At 39.2% G+C, this 26,708-nt stretch overlaps 1 protein-coding gene across 2 annotated transcripts in view; it reads left to right on the top strand.

Moving 5' to 3' along the window:
- The window catches only part of LOC124122699 (multiple epidermal growth factor-like domains protein 11), a 286,895-nt gene that overhangs the window by 233,028 nt on the left and 27,159 nt on the right, over positions 1–26,708 (top strand). Inside the window, exons 21-30 of one of the 2 annotated variants that reach the window (XM_048400343.1) lie at positions 7,698–7,835; positions 8,389–8,526; positions 8,724–8,861; positions 9,416–9,553; positions 14,030–14,161; positions 14,252–14,389; positions 16,359–16,508; positions 17,097–17,240; positions 18,230–18,320; positions 18,732–18,760. In XM_048400343.1, the coding sequence (XP_048256300.1) occupies positions 7,698–7,835; positions 8,389–8,526; positions 8,724–8,861; positions 9,416–9,553; positions 14,030–14,161; positions 14,252–14,389; positions 16,359–16,508; positions 17,097–17,240; positions 18,230–18,320; positions 18,732–18,760 (1,236 nt within the window). The remainder of the gene's footprint in view (positions 1–7,697; positions 7,836–8,388; positions 8,527–8,723; positions 8,862–9,415; positions 9,554–14,029; positions 14,162–14,251; positions 14,390–16,358; positions 16,509–17,096; positions 17,241–18,229; positions 18,321–18,731; positions 18,761–26,708) is intronic. The other variant, XM_048400344.1, reaches the window with a different exon arrangement.

Raw genomic sequence — 26,708 nt, 5'->3', positions numbered from 1 at the left:
CTATAGAATCTATAATAGCCACTAAACGGCCACCTAACCCTAATGATCGTAAAGGGGATCCAAGGGCTAAGGTTAGAGTTCGGGTAATCTAATAGCCACTAAACGGGAACCTAACCTTAAAGATCGTAAAGGGGTGATTGATCGTAAAGGGGATTCAAGGGCTAAGAAGAGTTCGGTGTAACAGGGACGGGCGGCTATTACAGGGACGGGCAAGCCTGTATACCGCTTTGACCTGGGTGTAGGTCATGGTGTGACGCGGCGAACGGTCATTGTACATGGAAAGTTGGCTGGAAGTGACATTTCTGTCACACTTAGCACAGTCTTTCTATATCAATGATACACCCAATGGCCAGAAGGCGGTGTTCATTTGTTTCAGAGTCATAATATGTATGAGTGAGTGAGTTGTGTTTTACGCCACTTTTAGCTGTATTCACGCATTGTGTCCATGTAGGGATTCAAACCTGGGCTTTCGACGTTACAAGCGAATGCTATAACCACAAGAATACCCCACCGTCCCTTATATGTATAAGTTTGGTGATGAAGTGACAAGAATGAAACAATGACTGATCAATATCTGGTGTGTCCGCCATGTTTGGTCATACATGCACGACACCTTGATGGCATACTGGTGGATTAATTTGCGTTTGGTTTCCCTTGGTATTGCCCGCCATTCCGCTTGAAGAGCTATCCCATGGCTTGGCCACGTTGTGAATAAACAATTAGAGCTATGTTATTATAAATTAAGTGTCAGAGCATTCCTATTTCATATATTGCTTTGACATTTCAGCTGTGAATCTTCACAAATACACAGTCCCTTTTTTCGTTAGTATGTTAGTCAACACTGACGACCGAGAAGGTTTGCAAAACAGGACACAATTTTGGGCATATTCGTTCTATGTTGACCTAACTTTTAGAATGAAAACTTTTTCTTTAATAATACAAAATGCTTTTTCACATAACTGTCATTTAAAATATAATGATACCTTTTTGATGATAAAATATTCAACAAATATCACTTGTATTTAAACCATATGTTGTATGTTTTCATAAATAAGGTGAACTTTATGGTGATAATTAGCTACAATCTTCCTCAACCTTATAGGTCTTGCTCGTTGTGAGCATCACACTTCTCCTATGATAACATGGGGAAGTGGAGAGAGGCTGTTACTTTAAGGTTACTAGTATTCATTGCTCTTGAGATTACGTTCTGCGTGGTTATCTACTTTCTTCTTCAAACATACACTTTCCATTGACGTCCTCAGATGTGCTCACCAACAACTTTGATTCAAACAACAAAACGCTGTAGTAGCGTCTTTAGAACGCGGATTCATACAGATTGCACACTGGTTTTTCGATTAATACCTCAATGAACCGAAAGAAATACACAGTCAATCCTTCAGTAACATAATACCATACACCCAAAATCATATATACATCAGCTGACCATATGGACATTGGGTTCTTCTTTGTTTTTGTTTATAAACTGTGCAATAATTTTAATAGATATCAAGTGTATCTAAAAGTGTCTGTGTATATGTCAATCAATACATCTTCAAGTTCAGAATACTGGCAAGTTCGCTATAATGGCTGACATTTAAATTGAAATGTGTTCGTTAATTCCATGGGAATAACGAGAAGGCTACACTCCCCTTAGTTCTTTAATTCGTGATTGTTGTAAGCATAACATTTCCACCTACAGTATAATATGGAAAATTAAAGAACGGATATGTCTTTTGGCCATTTATTCCTGCATGGAACATGAGATCGCCCTTAAGTATGCTAATGAAGGACTGCTACGTGTTATTCTTACACACGTACACCTTCCGTTCACGTTCCGTTTTTATGTTTATCGGACAGGTTCTATGTACAAGAGAACATAATTCGTATTTGTTGATTAAAGTAGTTCTGTTTGCTGCACGTCACATAACAAACAATACACGATGGCAGAAGGACAGACTGATTTTGACAGCAAACTCTCTGCATTTTTGTAACATAACCACCTTTCTACCAAGATTTCAAAGAGCGGCATACGACTCTTTAATTATTATCGCTTTAATTATTAGTATGTGTCCGAGAAACAATAACACATGTTACAACTATTTATAGACGATCAAGTACACCAAATTACGTTATGATCATAAAAAATGACAAGTGAAAGGATACTTTGGATAATATTTGGACATCAAGGAGTGTTGTGGATATAATATTTAAAGATGTGTTTGGTGAGTGAGTGAGTGTTTTACGCACATTTGAACACTGTCAGTATTCAATTATATCACAGAGTTTAAGTTCGACCTGGAATGAAATCCCCGAGGGATGCAGGTCTTATATTTTTAAACATTAGGTGGACCCCATGAGCACAGGGATGGTGCTGACAAACGTCTTGCGTGACTGACTGGGCCTCCGACATTCACGGGACTATACGAACGTTTCCACGCATATGGATATGCATAAAGTAGATGTGATCTGTTGAATGTTGTCAGTAGACATGAGACATTTGCATTCCATATCAAACAATGGTCTGTGTTTCAAGCAATAGTTTTAATAAGCAATAATTTTATATTCAAAATATGGATCCTTGTAAGGAAGACTATTCCCAAAGAACACCATGCTTCTCACATGATTACTGAGTATTGATTGGTCTAAATGGGATCGGGCTTATTAAGTGTCACCCTGTCCCGGCGGCTATCAGTGCTAGGAACCATTGGTTTACCTTTCCTACACTCTTATTACGAACAGAAGCATTAACTCGCACACTCGTTAACAATATGGATTCTTGCATCGCCTTGTCCCTGGGCTTAAATGTAATAAAAACACATACATATTCATATTTCTTCATGACTGTTTTGCAATATTATGAATTCCTTCAGTTATGTCTGTAGGCTATCTGCCACAGTTATGAGTAGCTTAACCTAGTCTAGATTTAAGCATAATTCCCACACTGCAGTGTCTTTTGTTAGGAAATAATATACATATTAGTTTTTCTTTTCGGGGATGAACGTTTCCTGCATTGCCTCGTGTATGTAATCCCAAGCAAAGCCTCAAAGTAGTTGATTTATATACTATTAGCAATATTTACGGATTTGAAATCGCGTAGTCATTACTTAAACATTTTGATATGGAAAGACCAACTATTAGTAAACACAGATCTTCTGGCATTGTGACAAAGGACGTAATGAGTGTTGGCTTTTAAAAAAACATGTTCTGTTTGGAAATATCTGGAAGACAGTTTACAACTGGTATACATTTTGTGTAATATACTGAACAACAAAAGTTCCTGTGACATTGAATAAGATTTAATGCAAAGTTATGTTTTTTTACCAAATCTGAAACAATTTCGGTTTGCAACAGATAAAAGACTCCTGTAAGTGTTCAAATGGTTTAATTTGCCATACTGACTTAAGAAAATGCGTGATTTAAAAAAAATCATGAACACGCCAAAACATTACAAATCAATAGCGTGTGTGTCCACCTCTGGTTCCGATGCAAGCAACACATATTCGTCTCATTGAATGGACCAGGCGTCGCACAAAGCCCTGTGGGATATCTGTCCATATCTGCTGGAGCATGTTTTAAAGTTCCTGGAGTCAATTAGTGAGAGATCAGTGGAGCGAGCCGGCCAGTGGATGACATTCACGTTGTTTAGTTGAAGAGATTCCTGAACAAGTCGAGCAATGTGAGGCAGGGGGTTGTCATGTTGAAAGGTAATGCCTGGGCCATGACGACGCAAAAACAGTAGAACAACAAGGCCAAGATCTCGTCGCGGTAGCGCTGTCCATTGAAATTTCCCTCTACCACTATCAAACGGTTTCTCTGTCTTGCTGTAATCCCATGCCATACCATAGCGCTGCCGCCCCCGGACCGATCTTCTTCCATGACACAATGATTGACGTAACGTTCACCTCGACGTCGGTACACTCGAATCCGTCCATCGCTGTGGCTGAGGTGAAAACGAGACTCGTCAGTGAATAGAACTTGTCCCCACTGCATGGCCGTCCAGCGTAGAAGCTGTCTGCACCACTGTAGACGTGCTTGACGGTGGTTTCCTGTCAAAATGAGACGTCTGGTGGGTCTTCTCGCGACAATCCCTCCACATCTGAGGCATCGACGTACGGCTGGTCAAGATATTCGTCGAAGGCCAGGGATGCTGCTTGCAGTCACTGTTGCTGGCTGGAATCGATATTGTAGGTGTGTTGTTCGAATCCAGTTGTCTTGTCGATTATTGGTTACGCTTGGCCTGCCACTCCGAGGATGGTCTTTGACTGCATTCGTCTGTTGCCAACGTTTCCATAAACACCAAATGGTGTTTCTGTGGATGTTAAATTGTCTTGCGACATCACGTTGACTCGATCCTGCTTCAAGCATAGCAATGGCTCACAGACGCTCATTTTCATTTTAGCACGATGCTGAACAATGCATATGGAATCCCATTAACGCACATGTTTTTATACCCATTCTTGGGTAGTGAAATGCACGGGGCTTGCATAAAAGTCAACTTTTGCATGGAATGCATGCTTTTCTGTAGCAGTTGCGTTTTTGTGACTTGATTCTATACATGTACTCCTATAATGAAAACCAAATTTAACTTCTTTGAAAAATACACTACAATATGGTTGTCACAGGAACTTTTGTTGTTGAGTATAGATATCGATTCAAGGTTGGAGTCAATGCTGCCTGACGATTTGAAATAATAGGTCAACACATTGAATGTTATGGTAGTGAGGGTTGTCTGTCCTTAGTTTGTTATTGGGAGACGCGTGGTTTCACGATGTAATCCGGTAACTGAGTTGGGAATTACTATTTGTTCAACCACAGATATCACGGTGCTGGGAAACTGATGTCATATTTGAGGGAAGTTCGAGGATGTTGTACATTATCAAACTTTACAGCAAGCTAATCGAACAACGCTAATGGTGTTTCGAAACATTCTCATTTATCAACGACAGCCCACTTATAATTCATTCGGAGTCAACATTAAACATGTGTTAAATTCCAGGATGCAATGGCGGCTATTACGGAGATGGACAAGACTGTACACAGTGTGGAGCTGGATGTAATGGAGTTTGTGATGGCAATGACGGCCACTGCAAATGTAAAACTGGCTGGACGGGAACTAGATGCAACAGTAAGTACTGTCTTTGAAATATTGTTTTCTTGTTGTTCATGTGTTAATCTCCTCTCTACTATTTTTTGTATTCGTTATGTTATCGAATAACAAAAGTGACACACCAATTATATTATTACATTCTTTATTGTAATTTCTTGTTTTATCGACTGCAACGTAATTAATAGAGGATAGGTGTTATATTTATAAGGTACATATTTGACGTCATTTTCACAACATTCATAGTGTCTATTTTGTGAAAGAATGTTAGCTTCAACAAGATTAAATAAGAGCCATGAGGGGTCAAAGACACTCTTTATGTTACAATATTGGATACGGCGTGTCAAGGGCAGTTCCGGACCACGTACATGTCTACCCGTTTGTCCAATTCTGCATTTGGGGACAATCCTTGCGTATTCCATCACTATTACTAGGGGAAACGAGGCAACCAGAGCATTCTTTTTTCCTTTTTTTAGAATTCTAAGTTATTATTTTTCACAACTGCAGTTAATGTTAATCCTTCTGACAATGTTCCTTTAATAAGTAATCACAATAGCATTAAACGGATTAGAAAGAAATATCTTGTCATCCTAAAATGGTCATTAGTCTCTTTGACGACGCCCATCGTTGATTATTGCTGGCTGAGATATGACTGGACTTCACAAACATCATACTTTTGGATTGTTCTCTGTACGTGTACAGGAATTTTGTGTTGATTTAATAAATGCATATCAATAAAAATCGACAAAACACTTTCAATTATCAAAAGTGCATTGTACGATTTAGACTAGATCATATGCATGTGTTTTAGCATCAGTATCAAATGCTGATGATACCAGGTGTAACACAATCTAACGTCACATGACTTCATGTAACATGCGTTATTCGGCGCTCAATCATTTACGTTACAGAATGCGGGAATAGATAGACATGGATAGACGTGACGGAGTGTCTGGGCTTTTGGTGTGTTCTCTGTTCGTGTTTCATGTCCAGGAATATTATCATATAAATGTGAATTTACTGAGAGCTTATAACACAATATAACAACCCATACCATAAAAAAACATGCGTTATTCGTCGCTCAACCATTTACGTTACAGAATGCGAGGACGGCTATTACATGGATAGACGTGACTGTGTAGAGTGTGGTGCTGGATGTGAGCCTGGGACTTGTAACGCTAATAACGGGCTCTGTACCTGTGTGTCGGGGTGGAAAGGACCTCGATGTGCAACACGTGCGTGTCAGACTTTATACATTACTGTTGTCTTATTTCGTATTCATTTGTGTGATATGGTTTTTTTCCTATTAGCAACCATCAAACATGGGTCTGCCCGATAGTTTATGTCGTGCAGTTTGCAAACACATACAGTATTTTCCCTATTCATTCATAACTTTGTAAGATTTTGCACATTATTCTGTTAACTGCCATTGATCGATGGTGAGAGGGCAGTACACCCAGTGATAAAAATAATGCTATATTATATAGAAAATGAGATGTAAGCACCTTTTGCCTGAGTGGGTCTACTAGTCACGCCTGGCAGTGCTTACGGTAGGAATAACTACTTCATTTGCAGGTTGTGATGTCGGAACATATGGACCAGGTTGCACAGGAAAGTGTAACGCGGGATGTAAACCAGGGTCCTGCAACCACGTCACCGTTGACTGCAAGTGTAAAGACGGATGGAGAGGTCCCAGATGTGAACACAGTAGGTTTTATCAGTCACCACTTTGACGTTACTTCACCTACACGGGTCTTAAAATGACATCGGTTCTTACCATCGGCTGATCATGTCCTGCCCTGTGCTTGGTAAACTTCATTCTGGAAATATGTTTATATTCAACAAAGTCATAGAACTCAAGGCGGTGGCTGATGGGCCAAGCGGGCCTTAATTACCCCCAACTTCTAATTCTAAATCGAATTAAGATAACAGCCAAGGGCGGAACTGTTTCACAATATTAGCTAGCTGTGTCTGTGTTGCTTGAGTACACTATTAGCATCCCTATAGTCCTGGTGTATGTATAACATCATCCTTTTCTTGACACGCAGTGGGGGGTAGGGGGGTGGGGGGAGGGCAGTGTTGTTAAATCTTTCTTCTTTCTTTATGTCTCGCCAACTTTTCATGATCAGTGATAAACGTGTAGTCGTAAGTGGCCCAAATAATGTGTCTATGAGAGTTGTGCTCAGAATTTCTTGCATTCTTTTATTAGTAATTACATTGTGAAGTTATGTACATATAATGTACATCTTTATCTGCAGTTTGTCCTGAGGAAACATATGGACGAGACTGTACAGGGGAGTGTAACGCGGGATGTAAACCATTGTCCTGCCACCATATCACCGGTGACTGCAACAACCAGTGTGAAGACGGATGGACAGGTCCCAGTTGTGAACACAGTAGGTTTTCACTATCAGTCAGTGTGGTGCATGGTGCCCCATCTCTTTGCCTCCTCTTTGTTAACCTAGACACGTTTTTCTTTGAACTGTTGTTTATAAGACGAGAGCAGATAATTCAATTTATAATACTGACATATTTCTGTCGTTTTCACTTATGAGTGAAAGGCTTACAGTAGAAATCACTACTTCATCTACAGAATGTATTGACGGAACTTATGGACTATACTGTACAGAGGAGTGTAACACAGGATGTAAACCATGGTCCTGCAACCACATCACTGGTGACTGCAACAACCAGTGTGAAGACGGATGGACAGGTCGCAGATGTGAACACAGTAAGTTTTCATTTATCAGTCACCACTTTGACGTTACTTCACCTACACGGGTCTTAAAATGACATCGGTTCTTACCATCGGCTGATCATGTCTTGCCCTGTGCTTGGTAAACTTCATTCTGGAAATATGTTTATATTCAACATAGTCATAGAACTCAAGGCGGTGGCTGATGGGCCAAGCGGGCATTAACTACCCCCAACTTCTAATTCTAAATAGAATTAAGATAACAGCCAAGGGCGGAACTGTTTCACAATAATAGCTGGCTGTGTCTGTGTTGTTGAGTATACTATTAGCATCCCTATAGTCCTGGTGTATGTATAACATCGTCCTTTCTTGACACTCAGTTGGGGTAGGGAGGTGTGGGGAGGACAGTGTTGTTTAATCTTTCTTCTTTCTTTATGTCTCGCCAATTTTTCATGATCAGCGGTAAACGTGTAGTCGTTAGTGGCCCAAACAATGTGTCTATGAGATTTGTGCTCAGATTTCCTTGCATTCTTTTATTAGTAATTACATTGTGAAGTTATGTACATACAATGTACATCTTTATCTGCAGAATGCATTGACGGAACTTATGGACGAAACTGTACAGGGGAGTGTAACGAGGGATGTAAACCAGGGTCCTGCCGCCATGACACTGGTGACTGCAACAGCCAGTGTAAAGACGGATGGACAGGTGCCAGTTGTGAACACAGTAGGTTTTCATTATCAGTCAGTGTGGTGCATAGTGTCCCATCACCTTGCCTCTTCATTGTTAACCTAGAAACGTTTTTCTTTGAACTGTTGTATGTATGACGAGAGCCGATAATTCAATTTATAATACTGACATATTTCTTTCGTTTTCACTTATGAGTGAAAGGCTTACAGTAAAAATCACTACTTCATCTACAGAATGTATTGACGGAACTTATGGACTAGACTGTACAGAGGAGTGTAACACAGGATGTAAACGATGGTCCTGCAACCACATCACTGGTGACTGCAACAACCAGTGTGAAGACGGATGGACAGGTCGCAGATGTGAACACAGTAAGTTTTCATTTACCAGTCACCACTTTGACGTTACTTCACCTACACGGGTCTTAAAATGACATCGGTTCTTACCATCGGCTGATCATGTCTTGCCCTGTGCTTGGTAAACTTCATTCTGGAAATATGTTTATATTCAACATAGTCATAGAACTCAAGGCGGTGGCTGATGGGCCAAGCGGGCATTAACTACCCCCAACTTCTAATTCTAAATAGAATTAAGATAACAGCCAAGGGCGGAACTGTTTCACAATAATAGCTGGCTGTGTCTGTGTTGCTTGAGTATACTATTAGCATCCCTATAGTCCTGGTGTATGTATAACATCGTCCTTTCTTGACACTCAGTTGGGGTAGGGAGGTGTGGGGAGGACAGTGTTGTTTAATCTTTCTTCTTTCTTTATGTCTCGCCAATTTTTCATGATCAGCGGTAAACGTGTAGTCGTTAGTGGCCCAAACAATGTGTCTATGAGATTTGTGCTCAGATTTCCTTGCATTCTTTTATTAGTAATTACATTGTGAAGTTATGTACATACAATGTACATCTTTATCTGCAGAATGCATTGACGGAACTTATGGACGAAACTGTACAGGGGAGTGTAACGAGGGATGTAAACCAGGGTCCTGCCGCCATGACACTGGTGACTGCAACAGCCAGTGTAAAGACGGATGGACAGGTGCCAGTTGTGAACACAGTAGGTTTTCATTATCAGTCAGTGTGGTGCATAGTGTCCCATCACCTTGCCTCTTCATTGTTAACCTAGAAACGTTTATCTTTAAACTGTTGTATGTATGACGAGAGCCGATAATTCAATTTATATTAATGACATATTAAGTTCATTTTTACTTATGAGTGAATGGCTTCGCATTAACAATTTCCTCTAATGAAGGCCTATTCGTAATACTATATGTATGAACAGTGTGTTTGAAGCAGTGAAATGTCCTGGAATAATAGATATATGCATCTCGAAAAGGGAGAGGATGGGTCATCTTGACATCATCAACAAATCTATATCATATTCAACAGACTTTTTTCATCATGTCACTTTCCACAACGATGTAAATAATTTCATACGGAAAAAAAACAAAAACTGTATCCTCCTCATCCTTTGGCTGTGACTTTGTCTACTGGCCCGACATATTACTTCATATATATTGTACTTTTATCTCTCCCTTCACCCGTGGCAACCTATGCATACTGACATTAGCTGAACATATTAGAAATAATTTTGTGGAGGTGAACAAGATGCAGTAGTGTAATATCTGACGTGAATATGTCAATTCAATAATTACTCGTTGACCAACTATCAAAATATTTAATTTCTATGTTACTTAAATATTTGTTAATTATAATGCGTCCTAAATCTACTCAATACCGTTGAAAGCAATGTTAAACCATAAACTGTAAACCTGGGTCTTATAGTGCAGCAAATCATCAGGAATGTATCAAACAGTGAAAGTTTTGAATGCAACTGATCAATATGTAACTCGAGTATGACCAACATGCATGTTCCAAAGGCATGCGAAATACCCGTGTTCCTAATTTTATTGGGGATCTTCTATTGAACTTCTATTGTCCATTTGGTCATTTTTTGTTGTGCCATAGTATCAAAATAAACATGTTACGTCATTTTAAGTAAGGCAAGCAACAATTAAATCCTTGATTGAACCGTCACACCCATTTTGTAAACATTTTTCAAGCGTTTTCAGTGTTGAGTGTATTGTTTTAAGGGATATGTCATTTGCCTCCTACCCAAATTGATAAACAACCAAAGCTGAACTATTGTCTTTTACATCTTGCTAATTATCGTCATGACGTCATCATTTGAGTATGAAACACTTCAACAGTTCTGTATACCATGATCAGTTGTTCAAATATGTGGAACACCAGCAGACAACATCAGCTGACAACGCCAGTTGACAAAACCAGTTGACAACACCAGTTGACTACACCAGTAGACAACATCAGCTGACAACGCCAGTTGACAGCGCCAGCTGACAAAACCAGTTGACAAAACCAGTTGACAACACCAGTTGACAAAACCAGTGGACAACACCAGTGGACAACACCAGCTGACAAAACCAGTGGACAACACCAGTTGACAACACCAGTAGACAACATCAGCTGACAACGCCAGTTGACAGCGCCAGCTGACAAAACCAGTTGACAAAACCAGTTGACAACACCAGTTGACAAAACCAGTGGACAACACCAGTGGACAACACCAGCTGACAAAACCAGTTGACAACACCAGTTGACAACACCAGTAGACAAAACCAGTTGACAACACCAGTTGACAACGCCAGTTGACAGCGCCAACTGACAAAACCAGTTGACAAAACCAGTTGACAACACCAGTTGACAAAACCAGTGGACAACACCAGTGGACAACACCAGCTGACAAAACCAGTTGACAACACCAGTTGACAACACCAGTAGACAAAACCAGTTGACAACACCAGTTGACAACGCCAGTTGACAAAACCAGTTGACAAAACCAGTTGACAACACCAGAAGACAACACCAGCTGACAAAACCAGTTGACAACACCAGTAGACAACACCAGTTGACAACACCAGCTGACAACGCCAGTTGACAGCGCCAGTTGACAAAACCAGTTGACAACACCAGTAGACAACACTATTCGACAACACCAGCTGACAAAACTAGTTGACAACACCAGTAGACAACACCAGTAGACAACACCTGTTGAAGTCATGCAAAAACCAAAGTGTACACATTCTTCATCAAGCCTTAAAATTCAGTGGGTTGATGAATACCTCCAATCTGGTCAATTGAGACGCTGGAAAACAAATACGCCCCCATACTCTGTTAAAGTGCAATAGGGTGGCCTTGATGACAAGGCGCGAGCTCATCTAGCCTACACACCAAGCCAGCTATCTATCAAACTCCTACTTTTCCCCACATCCCATTATTAATCCCAACCCTTAGTGAGTTGGGGCAGAAGGGCGATTGAAAACCTGAGTATTTTTGTAACAAGGCGTCAGCTGTTGTCCCCAGAGCTGTTTAAACGGTTCATAAGTTTAATGAGGGTGCACATTTAATAATATCGCCCATATTCGGGTTTACCCCAAGGTTTTAGTTTGCCTGTGACATGGATGATTGTCTTAAATGCGTTCTTGAGGGTGTAGCTGGTGTCTATGTTGGATAGTCTTTGACTATTTTCCCTGCTTGGACCGGGGTAAGATGTGTCTTAAACTGAGCTCGTTTCTAAAAATCGGCTCATCGTGTCTTGCCCTGTGCTTGATAAACTTTCATAATATCGTCTTTCCTTGACACCAAATGAGGTGTGTGTGTTTGTGTGTGTGTGTTTGGGGGGGGGGGGTTCAGTGCTCTTTAATCTTTCCTCTTTCTCTATTGCTAACCCACTTTTAATAGTTCTCGTTAAAAGAAATAAGGGAAACCAAAAATACGAGATATCAAGGCTGTTGGTGGAATTTGCGGACATGGTAAAAACGTCACCCGTCTTCGGTCTGTTTAACTTCGTAGAATGTACACGGGGACAACATATATAAATCTCCTCAAAACACATCACTTTGCAAGTTGATCATATGTGTTGTCTCGGTGCACAAATCACTGAATTCATGCAGGGCCATGAATTCGGAACAAAACGTCCGCTGTAGGAAAAATTGGTATAATATGCTTTTCAGATTCACATACGAACGTCTAGATGTTCAAATCCCTGCTGAAAGCAGAGTCGAAAGCATAATGTACAGTGTTGGCAACCTAGGGAAGAATAATAGTCCTAAGTTTATAGGAGAATTACAATCAAAGTTTGGGATTAAATCATTTATATGATATTAAAACAAGTTTGAGGAAACTTGATAAGCAGAGTTGTCCTCACGTGACCTGACGCCACAGTGGAGATATTACTTGCAGACGATCACTCTTTCTGTAGATTACCAGCGTTCGTCATGGCATCACCAGACAATGACACCGATGCAAACGTTGAATTTTCGCTCGATAACTTCATACATATTTCTCCATATCAATATGAGCTCTTGGTCAGTCAAACTAGTCATGACAGCAACGATGAAAACGGGTTAGATTTTTCGAGTGAAGACGATCTATCAGATATCAACACAGAAAGACGAGGGAAGACCAATTGATTTTAAGCGGTATCCTCACGTTTTAAAAAAAATGGATGCTTACACAATCATTTTGTTTTCTTCGTGAGATGGTTAATCTTGTTTTTTTAAATGTGTAGAATGATGCTTACCATTGTCAAGACATTGTCCATTGTGTTGTCTTTCCGCCAAACAATTAGCATTAGGGCTTAAGCTAAATCTGATTTCTAGATATATGAATGATATATATTGATTGTATTGTGTTGTGATTGCTGGTTCAGTTAATGCTGCCGTATAAACAGTTGTATAAATAATAGTTGTTTAGTTGTACTTCGTTGATCAATAGGGGGATATTCGTGTCTGGCATTAAGCTAACTACATGTACTCCACTCGTCCTATCCCAAAACAGCCATATCTATATCATGGGCTACCGTATAATAGAGAGAAACACACACGAAGAATGAAATAAACACATACGATTTTTTCAACAACAAATAAATGAAATGAAACTTACAATACACTCATACCTTTCACACTATGTTTTCCCTAGAGACGTGTACACCACATTCACACTTAATTTAACCTAAAACAGCTTTTTCTCACACTATCACTTATCCTAGATTTAGACACATGTACCTTTATCGGCGGCATTTCTTTAATTCTGTAGAATGTTCATTAAAGCTTGTTGGATATGTGTATAAAGTACAAGAGTGATACGATGATATGCATCAATGATTAGTATGTATGTAAAGTGTTGGGGAGAAAACCGCTCAGTGGCGAATAAGAACACCCGCAAACAAAATATCAGCATTTATCTTCAGTAGCATTTTAATTGTTCATCTTTAAAAATGCCTAATGCCTGCGTGAATCTGCGTGAATCTAACGCTATGAAGTTTCTTTAATGGTGAATTGCCTTATGATATACTGTCACAAAAGATCCCCTCAGGCCGAACTACTACAATCATCATAAGTAGGATAATGATGGTGTCGGGGCATCTTCAAGAATAGCTGCCGTATTTTTGGTCATAAGTTGCTAAGAATAGGCCGTCAGAATAGTTATCATTTTTATTCCTTTTCCAAAGAATGCGGGAAAGGGCAATATGGATCTGGATGTAGAAAGCCGTGCCGTCGTGAATGTCTTAGCTGCCACCACGTGACAGGGAGTTGTGCCAGTAACTGCGTTTCTGGATGGCATGGGGAAAACTGCACTTCACGTAAGTTTGTCTTTATCTGCGGCACTGCAGTCATATTTTACAAGTACGTTGTTACGTTGTTAGTCACATGTGTTCTGACTTTCATTACAGGATGTCGATCGGGTATATATGGCCAGGACTGCAGGTATCAGTGCCATGAAGGATGTCAGCCTGAGAAATGCGACTCTATCAATGGAAGTTGTGGAACTTCGTGTAGAGCTGGGTGGACTGGAGAAAACTGTGTAGACGGTACGCTGTGTATCAGTTATTACCTTCGTTTGAAAAAAGTTTTGAGGCATCATTAATTTAAAACTGTCATAATACAATATGAGATCATGATGCTTATTTAGCGAGTTAGTGAGTCGGGTTTAACGCTGCTTTTAACAGTATTCCAGTTACATCACGGCGTGTCAGCTTCACGTTGGAAGAAAGTCCAAAGTGTTGCATGGGCGTCACTGGCAATCATCTTCCAAAGTTGATCTTTCTGTTAGGTGTAGTCAGAAGACTGTTTGAAACTGTTTGATTTGAGACATGTTTTGGGCCATTCTAGAACAGTTTCGGAAACATACCAGTCATTTCTTGCAAATCTTCATGCTGACGACCTAACATGACATTTATTTTTGATAATACCTACTTAATGTTAAGAGCATAAATGGATATATATATCGATCCTTTTGTGATTGGGGGTTTATAAACCCAGCCATCTCGTCATATACGGGCAGACATAATAAATCATGCCACCAAAACGTAAATCAACATCCCTTTTCCTTATGAACATTCTTTCCTGCGTAAACTTCATCATGTGAATAAAGTACGTGTCAAACTGTGGTAAAATCAGAAATCTGTACGTAAATGAATTTAGTGTGAAACCAACAAACAAACAACAAATGGTGTGCAATTAACAACTGTATTACAAAATTAACTAGGTTTACAAATCAATACAAATTACGGCACATCAATTACAATGGCGGTGCACAATAGAGTGGTAGTACAATATTTAATGACAGTATATAATATGATGGCAGTAGTTATCAAATACAAAAATATTTTGGTGATAGGAAAAGTCAGTGATCACAGTATATTCACCAAGCAGCGACAGTGGTCAAGCTTCCGAGAAAGGCCTAGCCAGGGAATCCTGGGTGATGGTTGATCTGCACACGAAAGCTTGTCTTGATGTAATGAAATGTGTGAGAGATACGAGAGGCATGCTTTTATCCCCTTTTTTAGTCTAACTGGCTCCTGGAAATTTCTACACAGTGCCATCACAAATTCTACATATTCTACAGATTTCTATAAAACGCTATCACAGTCCATGGTATTCCGGAAGTTAACACATTATACTAGCATCTAAATATAATAACTTCGTCAAAACTGCTAACATTAAACAGTACGACATTCCTGACAACTAATCACTGTCCAAATACAATGCTATTAGCTTCTATCGAATCTCAACAGAAACAATGTAATTACAGTTACAATAATTGTCCACCAATGAAATACACTGCAATTTAACACAAACAATATATCTGTAATTATTGACTATTTTCTGTATTACTCCAAAACGCACCCTGTGTTGATAGTCATTGTCATACAACATTTTATTCTCAATCATCTCCAAACATTATTGTTGAAAATATATCCGTCAAAATATATAATAATGTAAAGGATTAAATTCAGAGTAGGTCATTCCCTCACAGGTATACCAATGGTGCGAACAAGTCTTATATACGAGTATTAGGACAGTGGTCAATGTAAGGCATATCATTTACTGCCTGCTTTATTCATTTATCTGTTCCGATCTGTAGAACTTAAGTTTGTTTCCGCATCAAATGAGCTAAAAATGTCCCTGTGCAAGAAACAGATTTCTGTCATGGTTTTCAATCTGTGAATGCAAAGAGTCTTCAGCTGAAAAGAAAAATAGTTATTCATTCGATATAGAATGAGTACTAAAACATATTTAGTTTTGTTGATTACTCTAACAATTATATCGCCGGTATAATATAAACTTTAAAACTTACAATTCGGGTGAACACATGACAAATATCTTGCCACCATGCCCTCAGTAAACTTCGTGGAAACCTCAACAATGAACAAATTACACATTGGATATATCAAAATGCGTCATGGCATGGGACTGACAGCTTTGCATAAACTGCCAGTTTACCAGCTAAACAAATAAATCTCAAATCAAATGTCCATACTTATTATCATCAACCAGTCTGTTCCCCTGGGGCACACGGAGAGAACTGTGTGCTGAATTGCTCAAGAGGATGTGTCAACCAGACTTGTGACAGGACCACTGGACGTTGTGACATGTGTCTGGATGGATGGGAACACAAGGACCAGAACACATCAAGATGCGACAAAGGTAATCCTTGGAGAATCTACATCGTCTGTAGTGTTGATACATACGTATATGAAGAATACAATGAATAATAGTTTGCAACAAATCATTCTTGCTCGGATTAGCGTGTCAATAGGGTGAGTGCAGAAGTGCAATAGGTAAGTGCAAAAAGAGCAATAGGTATGTGAAAAAGTGGCAATAGGTAGGTGCAACAAGGGCAATAGGTAGGTGCGAAAAGTGCAGTAGGTGAGTGCATAAAGTGCAATAGGTAAGTGCAAAAAGAGCAATAGGTAAGTGCACAAAGTGCAGTAGGTAAGTGCATAAAGTGCAATAGGTAAGTGCAAAAAGGGCAATAGGTTAGTGCAAGAAGGTAAATACATACCAGTGTCTGTTGAACTTTTAAAGATATTTTGATAATTTATCCAAACTTGCATCGATTAAGTGTGTTGAAATTGTTAGGAGGTAAATATCTGCAAACCACAATAACCAAATGAAATCCACACAATGGAAACAACATTAAAGAACCCACACTCTAGAATCACTGTGAGTTTCCGTCTGTGATATTAGGAGTTCGCAAAACGGGTGCATACTAACAGATTTCCAATGTTTCAGAATGTGATGATGGAATGTTCGGTGAACAGTGTAACGATGAATGCAGCATCCACTGTGTCAATGCCACGTGTCATCATGTCAATGGTTCCTGTACTCATGGCTGTTTTGACGGACGAAGTGGCGAATATTGTGAAGTTTCTGAAGGTAATTCTGTCATGATGTAATTCAGATTATTAAACCAAGTAATGTATGGTAAGTTGGCAACAACTCGATCACGAACTTTACCATCTATTATAGAGTTAGCTAAACGCTATAATGTGGTATGGACACAAATGCACACGTTGCACATTACTCTCTGCCTGGAGGGAGGAAGGTCGGCAGTTCGATTCCAATATCATAGCTGTTATCCTTCCTTGTCAGCTGACCCATGAAGATCCGGGACAGAACAGGTCTTCAGCGACCCATGCTTGCCCTAAAGGCGACGGTGCTTGTCGTAAGAGGCGACTAGCGGGATCGGGTTGTCAGGCTCGCTGACTTATTTGAAGCATATCATCGATCCGTATAGCGTGGATCAATGCTCATGATATCAATCACTGGATTGTCTGGTCCAGAGCACTGTCATATAGCTGGAATATTGCTTAGTGCGGCGTAAAACAGCAAACCAACTAATCTGGTATATCAGTAGGCTAGCTATAAAATACAGAGTAGTGCATTTACTTCGCTATATAAGTGAAATAACTTGAACGCGACGTTAAACCCCATTTCACTTTGCCCAGCCCAACAACTAGATCGTCATGAGTTTAATATAATGTTCTGCTGGAAAGTGATATATGCACATATGCCCTTTTCTATGAGCACATGTTGCTATTATTTCACTAAGTGATCTATTTTGAAGAAGGGGCATTGCAGTCGTAGAGCTCCTCTCGCCTTGTAACCTTGCAGATAGTTTGTACCACAGATTTGTCATGTATATGTTTTAGAACTGCTTTTTTATACATTTCTTTTCAATGAAATGTTTTTTATACCTAGTTGCTTGGTATTTCCATTTCCATATTTCCTGAACACTCCAAGCCGTCGTCATCATATTAACCTTCATCATAACATGACTATCAATATTGACACTATTCCTGTAATATTGTTACCTCCTCTATTGTACCTGCACACCTATTACCTGTTACCCGTTACTATTGCAGCCGGACACCAGAATGTAAACCTCATCGTTGGACTTGTACTCTTCCTAATTGCTGTTATAGCAGTTGCAATGTGTGCTGTTGTCTACTTTCGGTGAGATGTTGTTTTCTTCTTATTTGCATGGACTAGTAACATCATTTCCCGTACCACAACAAATTAAAGAAATCAAACTCTGAGATGAGATACAGATCTTTATTTGAGCAGTCGGTAGTTTTACTCTTGAATGTGATATTTGACTGAAATGTTAGTGATTTTCAGCATTGGTTTTGTTGTGGTGGCATACATATGGTAATATTATAGACATTTCTCGCAGCGAATGATTGGTGAAGAGTTAAGCAATGATCATTCACTCATTCTCAACCAATCGAACATCTTTAAGACCTCTTATAACTACCGAAAGATCACCAATGATGAAATGAAAGCTATTGCATAGACACAAAGTGTGGAATGTTCTACATATAACAGCTTATCTGTAAATAATACTAAATATCGTTTTTTCTTTAGAGAGCCGTTGAGAAGATTAAGAGGAAAAAGTAAGTAAAAGCTGAATCAATATGTATATATCACTGCAAACACGAAAACGTCGTTTTTTTCCGTATATGGTCATTGGACGGAAAAACGACGTTATTTGGACGTTTTCAAACCATCGTTTTTCCGTCCAAATAACGTCGTTATTTGACATCGAAATTTACTGGGAGAGAACGATAGCGTTAAGCTCCTCCCTTTCTTGATTGACATTGTCAATCAAGCAACAGCGTCTACCGGTATTTCTACTTCTCAGATTTCATTTGTCAGTACCCGCGTGTTAGATTACAGGCCCGCGTTTGACGCTGCACTCGAAGCGCTTAGCGGAAGTACTGAAATCAATCGTTCTGCGCATGCGGACTACTTAATGCCTTGACCAAATTTTCCGTTCTGTGCATGCGCGATTTCGCGTATTGTTTCCTAGATTTAATGTCACCACTATTTGACAATGGTTCATAAACACAGTCACGTGAAGGTTCGGAATCGTAACGAGTAACTCCATTTAAATTGAAGAGGATCCCCAGTGATATGGGAGATTCCAAGATGAAACTATTCTATGGCTATCTAGGCTGCCACCCAAACCGATCTAAACGGGACCCGATAGCTTATTGTATGCTATATAGTCATATGGAAGTGGACAAGAACTCTACATTGTACTCAGGCCGATTGTTCTTGCATTTACTTATAAGTCAGGAAAATGGACTTAAAAGGGGAGTTGTTGAATGTAATTATTTTAATTATTAAATGTTGCCTATACACTAATCTGGACGAACTTCTCATTGTTCTGTTTATGTCATCCTATATACTATTAGTATGTTACCGTTCTAAAGTCAACCTCTCACATAACATTATATTGTTCATAGTATCAAAGTTTAATCAACAATATCAAGAGCAGCGATTTAAACCACTGAAACACCCAAACACAAGGCTGTTATCCAGCGCTAGTGCAGACGTGATGCATCGTAAAAACTGTATCGTGATGTCTTCAGAAAGACAATTATACTACGAGATAGTACGGCTAACGCTGACTCACCGTTGGAACAAAGACAATATCGCTAATACAGATATAACGTATTTGAATGTTAATACTAAAGACAAACAATCATTATTTTTGCAGAGACGATATAACACGTATACACGTTTATTGTTAACTTTCATCAGTTTTGCTCTTCATTTTAATAACTTTGTTTTCACATATATATGTAGCAATACCCGACAAGCATGTCATACATAATTATGGGGCAGTTTTCAATCTTGTACTGACTTACTCTGGTGTTAATGAGCGAAGTTTATGGCTTGTGTGTAAAACCCTGTTTTTCTGGTAATCCTATTATTACTTAGTTTATTTCTATCTAATGACACCCTGTACTCTGGATCATGGCTCCGTGACTATCCATAACAATTGAGATGAACATTCAGTTCAAGTAAATGAATGAGTATGTTTTGACGCTACAGTCAGTCAAAAAACCAATGCTGTGAGGTTTGATAATACACTTCTACCAGGTCGAACATCGTGGATCCTCATTTTCTGCCTAAAGAGAATCATAGTTCATATGCTAATCCATCTGCGAATACCCTCCCACTCAAGATGACCTTACTTGTTGCTAAATCTATCATCCCCCCAATCTCACCCCCACGCCCCCCCCCCCCCCCCACGCCCCCGCCCCCCACATGCACGCACGCACGCACTTACGCACGCACGCAAACACACACACACGCACACACACACACGCACACACACACACACACACACACACACACAAACAACTGACCTAAATAACCTGGACAGGAAATACTGCTGATAGCCTCTGGTCAACTCAGCCGCGCCACCGCAGAATGTTCGTCCAACTCTGCAGGGGGCATTCTCAGTGGCTTCAAACGCGCTGAAATGTTTTCACCTTGCATCCAAGATGGTGGACAAGTGAAATCTTATGAAATTTGGCTATTTTAGGTCCTATCTCTTTTTTGATTACCCAATAAAGTCAATTCATAGTTACGCGGTTGTGAAGAAGCTTACAACTTTATAAGACTTATTCATCTCATACCAAAAAAGCTACTCGCGCTCACATAAAGTTGTAGTTATTATGTCACTGTTTTATTTCTTTAAAAATATATTACATGTTCAACAATAACAATTAAGATGAACATTCAATTTCCGATATAAGTAAATGAATAAGAGTGTTTAACGCCACAATCAGTCAAAGACCAACGTTGTCCGGTCTGATGGCACACAATCTACCAGGTAGCACATTGTGTACACCCTATCCCCATTGAAGTCTCCACTATGGGTATTCCTGGGGACGAAAAGGCCCCATGTACCTAGGAATTTCATCAATACATTCATGAGCGGCATTCTCTGCCTAAAGAAGATCATAATTATAGTTAACATGCTAATCCAACTCGAACTACCATCCCGCTCAAGATGAATGTTTTATGTAACATCCAACAGGCCCACATTTACGCACGCACGCACGCACGCGCGCACGCACGCACGCACGCACGCACGCACGCGCACACACATATTTGGATTTACCAATCCCTGAATTGAGAAGACGTGCGTTACGAAGCTCCTCCCAGTCATCATCAATATCCGTATATGTCTGTGATATCATTACCCATCCAAAGCCGAATATACATTTATTGTGTTTTCTTGACAACAAATGTTATAATTGGGATAACACTTTCTGAGTAAAGTACAGATTCACGTACGTTCTTGGGTTGAGTCCCGTCCGGGATTTGAACCCACACTGTGAGTGAGGCACCCAATCGCCAGAACACAAAGTTGGCGATCTAACCCAGCCACCGAACCAAAAATGTTAGTCCAGATGACGTATACTTTGTGTACTTCTCTGACAAGAGAAAAATGGCACGGCTTCTAAAACCGAAAGCTTTGAACCAACAATGCCTTTAAGAAAGTGGTCAAAAGTAACACACATTATATTTGGATACCACTTTCTCAGTAAACTACATATCTATAGGGTGGAGATAATAGACGTTGATGGTTGATTATCAATGGACAAATTAAAGCCAGAACTTAACTTATGAATGATTGGTAATGGGAAATGGACAATGGGCAAACGGGAGGCGCGGTAATCAGCGCCATGCCAGTTATCTGTTGGCTTCCCTTGTTGCGTTCCCTTCTTTGCTATCGTTTTACTTTTGTTGTTCTTACAGGTACAAATATATGTTCTCTGCCTCATAGCATTTAATAATATGCACCTGATGAAGGAGAAAGTATATATTCCGAAACGCAGTGTTCCTCCGTTGACATCCATAAATATTTTTCCTTGTGTGTATCAGTTCTTAACGCCCTTCAAAGACTCAATCTAGGTTTGCTTTTAAATGTGGTGATATTTGCGTAGAATATAATATGGTCATGCCTATATACATTTGGGTCTTTGTCTACATAAGCATTTAGACATACAATTTAGAGCTAAGGACATTGCTAATTCTGCAGGCATGAAGTACACGTCATAGCAAGCTGTGATCTTTATTCATACTTTAGATATTCGTAATGGAGATCTGTAACTGAAGTTTACCGTAATCTTCCGCAACTCTCACCTCCAGAGTTGGAGTTGAACGTCTTAGTGCATTCAGATGCCATTGTAAAATTCCAGGCTGCCCCTCTTTCTGTGATGTTTTGACGGATGAAATCTATTGCGTTATAATAATATCTGTTTGCTAATATATAATATGTACATGTTGTAAAATATTTACGATATTTTAAACGTGTAATTCGATGCATATGCAATGCAATGTGAACATAAGTGCGGATGCACGAAGGCGGTTATAGTCATAGTTATACTGCGGTGGATGTAGGGGAATGGTAGTGGGGTGTATGTATGTATGAAAGCACGAATACCGATACATGAGTGCGGATATAGTTATAGTTCGATGGATGTTGGGGAATGTTGGGAGGATGGATTATGTATGAAAGCATGCGCATGGATCCATGCTGGCTGACGTAGACATAATGGTGGGGAAAGAAGAATGTGGTGTGTGTGTGTGTGTGTGTGTGTGTGTGTGTGTGTGTGTGTGTGTGTGTGTGTGTGTGTGTGTGTGTGTGTGTGTGTGTGTGTGTGTGTGTGTGTGTGTGTGTGTGTGTGTGTGTGTGTGTGTGTGTGTGTGTGTGTGTGTGTGTGTTCGTACGTGCATGCGTGCATGCGTTGTGATACGAGGGTTGGCGAACATGTTGTCAGATGATTGTGTGAGTAAGTTAAGTGGTTGAGGATGTGGCAGGTATGAGTATTGGTACATGCAGACTTAGGGTTGGGGGACTGGGTGTGCCTGTACTGAGGTCTTTTGTTTCACTCACTTATAGTGTTTTCTTTCACTCAAATACTGTTTTACGCATTTTAATGACTGAAACTGTAGTGACTCAAAGGTCATACTGGCCGGGCATTCAACATATCTACCCCAATTACATACGTAGCCATTTTTATGCTGTACAATTCTTCTTCTACCTCTCTCTCACACACACACACACACACACACACACACACACACACACACACACACACACACACACACACACACACACACACACGCATTAATTGTTTTATTAAATGTATCTTCGAGAGTCAGTAAGAAACTAGAAATAACTGCCTTTGTTCTGTAAACCTCACCAAGTTTCAGCTTTCGCCTCTTCCTTTGTGGACTGAGGTTTCACATTTGTAAAATGATCTCTCTTATCTGTCTGTACCATCAACTTAACTGCCCTCACCCCCTGCAGTTTTCCCGTCCCATATTGCCAAGCAGGTGACCCACAAGGAGGAATACCGCCCTCCCTCAGTCCAGTGATACTGTGCCTAGCACAATATGTTGGGGATACGTAGCCTTGCTGTGGGCAAACATTTTGTAACAATTTGGCAAACTTTGATATGTAAACAGCAAATATGATTCAGTTTTATTTCAACAAAAACGGAAAAATCGGATCCTACTTATTTTGTGGATACCATAACAATAAATCAAGCCAATAGATCGTTTGAGCTGGCATGAATATAAAAAATAATTAGCAAGTCGATAGTCATAATTCCCTCTGTTGGTCCCACGTGAAATGTTCTTCATGAATAGAATAGATGGCTGATAGACGTTCGACCGAATAATTTCATTTGCTAACTTCAACTGTTCATCTAATTTCCATGAATGTATGTCACATAGTTCATATGTTCATGGGCTTCTTCACTGAATGTATAGTGTGGAGGACTACTTCACTTGAGGATAAGTAACATAAATACTGATGATAATTATGATAGTATTGCCATTATTATTCCTTCAGATTATTAAAAAAAAAGTTATTATGTTTTCATAGAGAGAAAGAGGTATGGAGATTGTGAGATTATTTTTAGCATCGGAATTGTTAACATAATTCTTAAAGATATTATGCTTTGTTTGTTTGTTGTTAAATGCTGCACTCAGCAACGTAAGGATATTAAAACATTACATTTAGGTTCAGTTGTATTTTTATATTTGTATCATTTTGAAAATGTTACAGAGACCTGATAAGGGATATATAATAATGTATAGTCGCTATTCTTAAAGTAAGAATATGTTAGATTTATCAACCAGAAATATTGCACACAAGAGGATAATCATATTTCATGACACTATTCAACGTCGAAGTCAACGATATTTGTGTATGTTATTGCTACATGACACGGATACGTCATGATAAAGCAATTAGAAATTGGCATTTGATGATATAAGATAGCTACGCGATAAATCACAAAGAACAAAGAAGGAAGCGATATTTATTTCACGATAAAACATTGTTCTATCATGACGTCATTTATTGAGATTCGAACATGCACTCGCAACTTGAAAAGCAAAATTTGTAAATTTGACCTTATTTTTGAGAGGTATGTGTCTAGTGAGTTGTTCCCAATAAATATTGCTGGAGAATCCGAAAGTGAGAGTGATATGACAATCGGTATTGGGAGAAAAGGTACAGATGATTGACGAGAAAATTGTGAGAATATGCCGGATCAAACTCAAATCCTAAAATGGTTTAATCTAGCATGGCCGCTGTCGGATTCTATTCTAGGAATCATCATTATTTAAGTACGGGTAAATATTGTAAAGCGTGGTTTTTTTCCTAATTTAACACCCTAAAAGAGGCTGTACATAATGTTGATATCTCATATAGAAATAAACGAGTCTCGGTCGTTGTTTATCGTACAATAAACAACTCCCACTCGTCGTTTGTTTCTTAATTACATGACCATATACACTAACATTATATCTTTTCATGTTTATCGGTCAACAAAAGCGACATAAGCATTTCCATTATCATGAGAAACCCTTGCCAAAAGTAGCGCCAACTGCACCATTGCGACAACATCAGGAGCATGTTTCATGATTCATCATAATAAATGATGACATTGGATGCTCGCAAAAACGCGAGCTCATTCCGATCCACTAGTGGCACCCGCCACAAACACATCCAAAGGCAAGCCAATTATTTCACCCGAAAAGGCAGAGAATTGCATCTGACATCATTTTTGTCATTGATACGTCAAACCTGGAAATGCCGTCTACACGTCCAACACAAAGCCCAAGCCAGGACCCAAATCCTTCAAACTCGGCCAAAGTTCTGTTAATTACATACATTTCCCCCTAACCTTAAATAATCTATACTAGTTCTGAAGTAAATCGTATTTACCCGTATGAATCGTCTTATGTTATTTATTGCCGATAAACAGAATATGCACACTTTCTGAAAGTACTGTGTGATAAGTCACGCACCAAACCTATACTCTCGATATACATGCTGCTCTTACTTAAAAAAGAATATTGGGTTTACAAGATACGTACATTAAAGTACCATGCTTTCCTGATGTGCTCTCATTCTAATTTGAAGTAATGGCATAAATAGTTACCACTCATCTTTCAATATTTTTCAAGGTTGGGTTAATCACGAACATATTTGAATATGTACAACATCTATACTTACTTATCTTTATACTTAAAGGCATCAGGTTTGTCTGTCATAAGACCCCGAAACAAATCTGTCCAACACATCCCAATATTTGGCTCTTGGCTCCTTGTTCTTATATTTTATAAGTATTGTTTAAACAACTGTTTTTTTCTGTAAAATATGTTCATTTCAGAAATTAGATGTTATTCTAGCATTAGGTCTGTGGTACGTTTACTGCATCAGCATTACATTAAAACGATATTACATTATATAAATACATACAGAGGAAATGCTTAACATTTATCTTTTAAGGAAGAGTGCAGGACGACTTGCTTTATACATATAAATGTGGACATATATGTATGGACATTTGGATGATACAGATATACCTCCTTAAAGATAGTGTTCGTAGATGACTGTAGAAAATGGAATAATTATGTGAGTAATCGGGTTAATACCACGTTCAGCAATATTTAGCCATATTGCGATATTGGTTTCCAACATACAAGACGGACCATGAAAGTATGACTTGAATTTGGACCTGGCTTTCTGGTGTGATGTAACACCCCAGAATCTCCGGTAGAAAAAGGGCTCAAAGCACGAATTAAGATCACGAAATGATACTGATGTATGCATCTGGACATATATTTGCGTAGTATTACTACCTTAATTCATCAGTATATATGTATTTTGCATAAAAGGATATTATAGGATCGACGCTGACATGCCCATATAACCTTTTCACCAGTGCTGTAATATTTCATTTCTTTTGACACATATCGACACGAGAAATTATATTTAAATTTAAAAGGAGCCCAAGTGGGATAGAAATTTGAGTCTGAACCTGTTCAACAAGGCTTGTTTCATTTTAGGCTATAGCATTGCCGCAAGGCCTGGGCGGAAGGGAACACCTGTTTGCACCCATCAGATACCAATCACAACTTCTCTCTCCAAACGAAAACAAAATACGAAAAATGTCGGAAGTGTATCCTTCTAATTTTCTATTTAGATACATGTTTTAACTTTAAAGTAATTATATG

This window comes from Haliotis rufescens, unplaced genomic scaffold (assembly GCF_023055435.1).
Source record: "Haliotis rufescens isolate VD_foot unplaced genomic scaffold, xgHalRufe1.0.p SCAF_2, whole genome shotgun sequence".
NCBI classification, from domain to species: Eukaryota; Metazoa; Mollusca; class Gastropoda; order Lepetellida; family Haliotidae; genus Haliotis; species Haliotis rufescens.
This window is presented reverse-complemented; position numbering and strand designations above follow the sequence as displayed.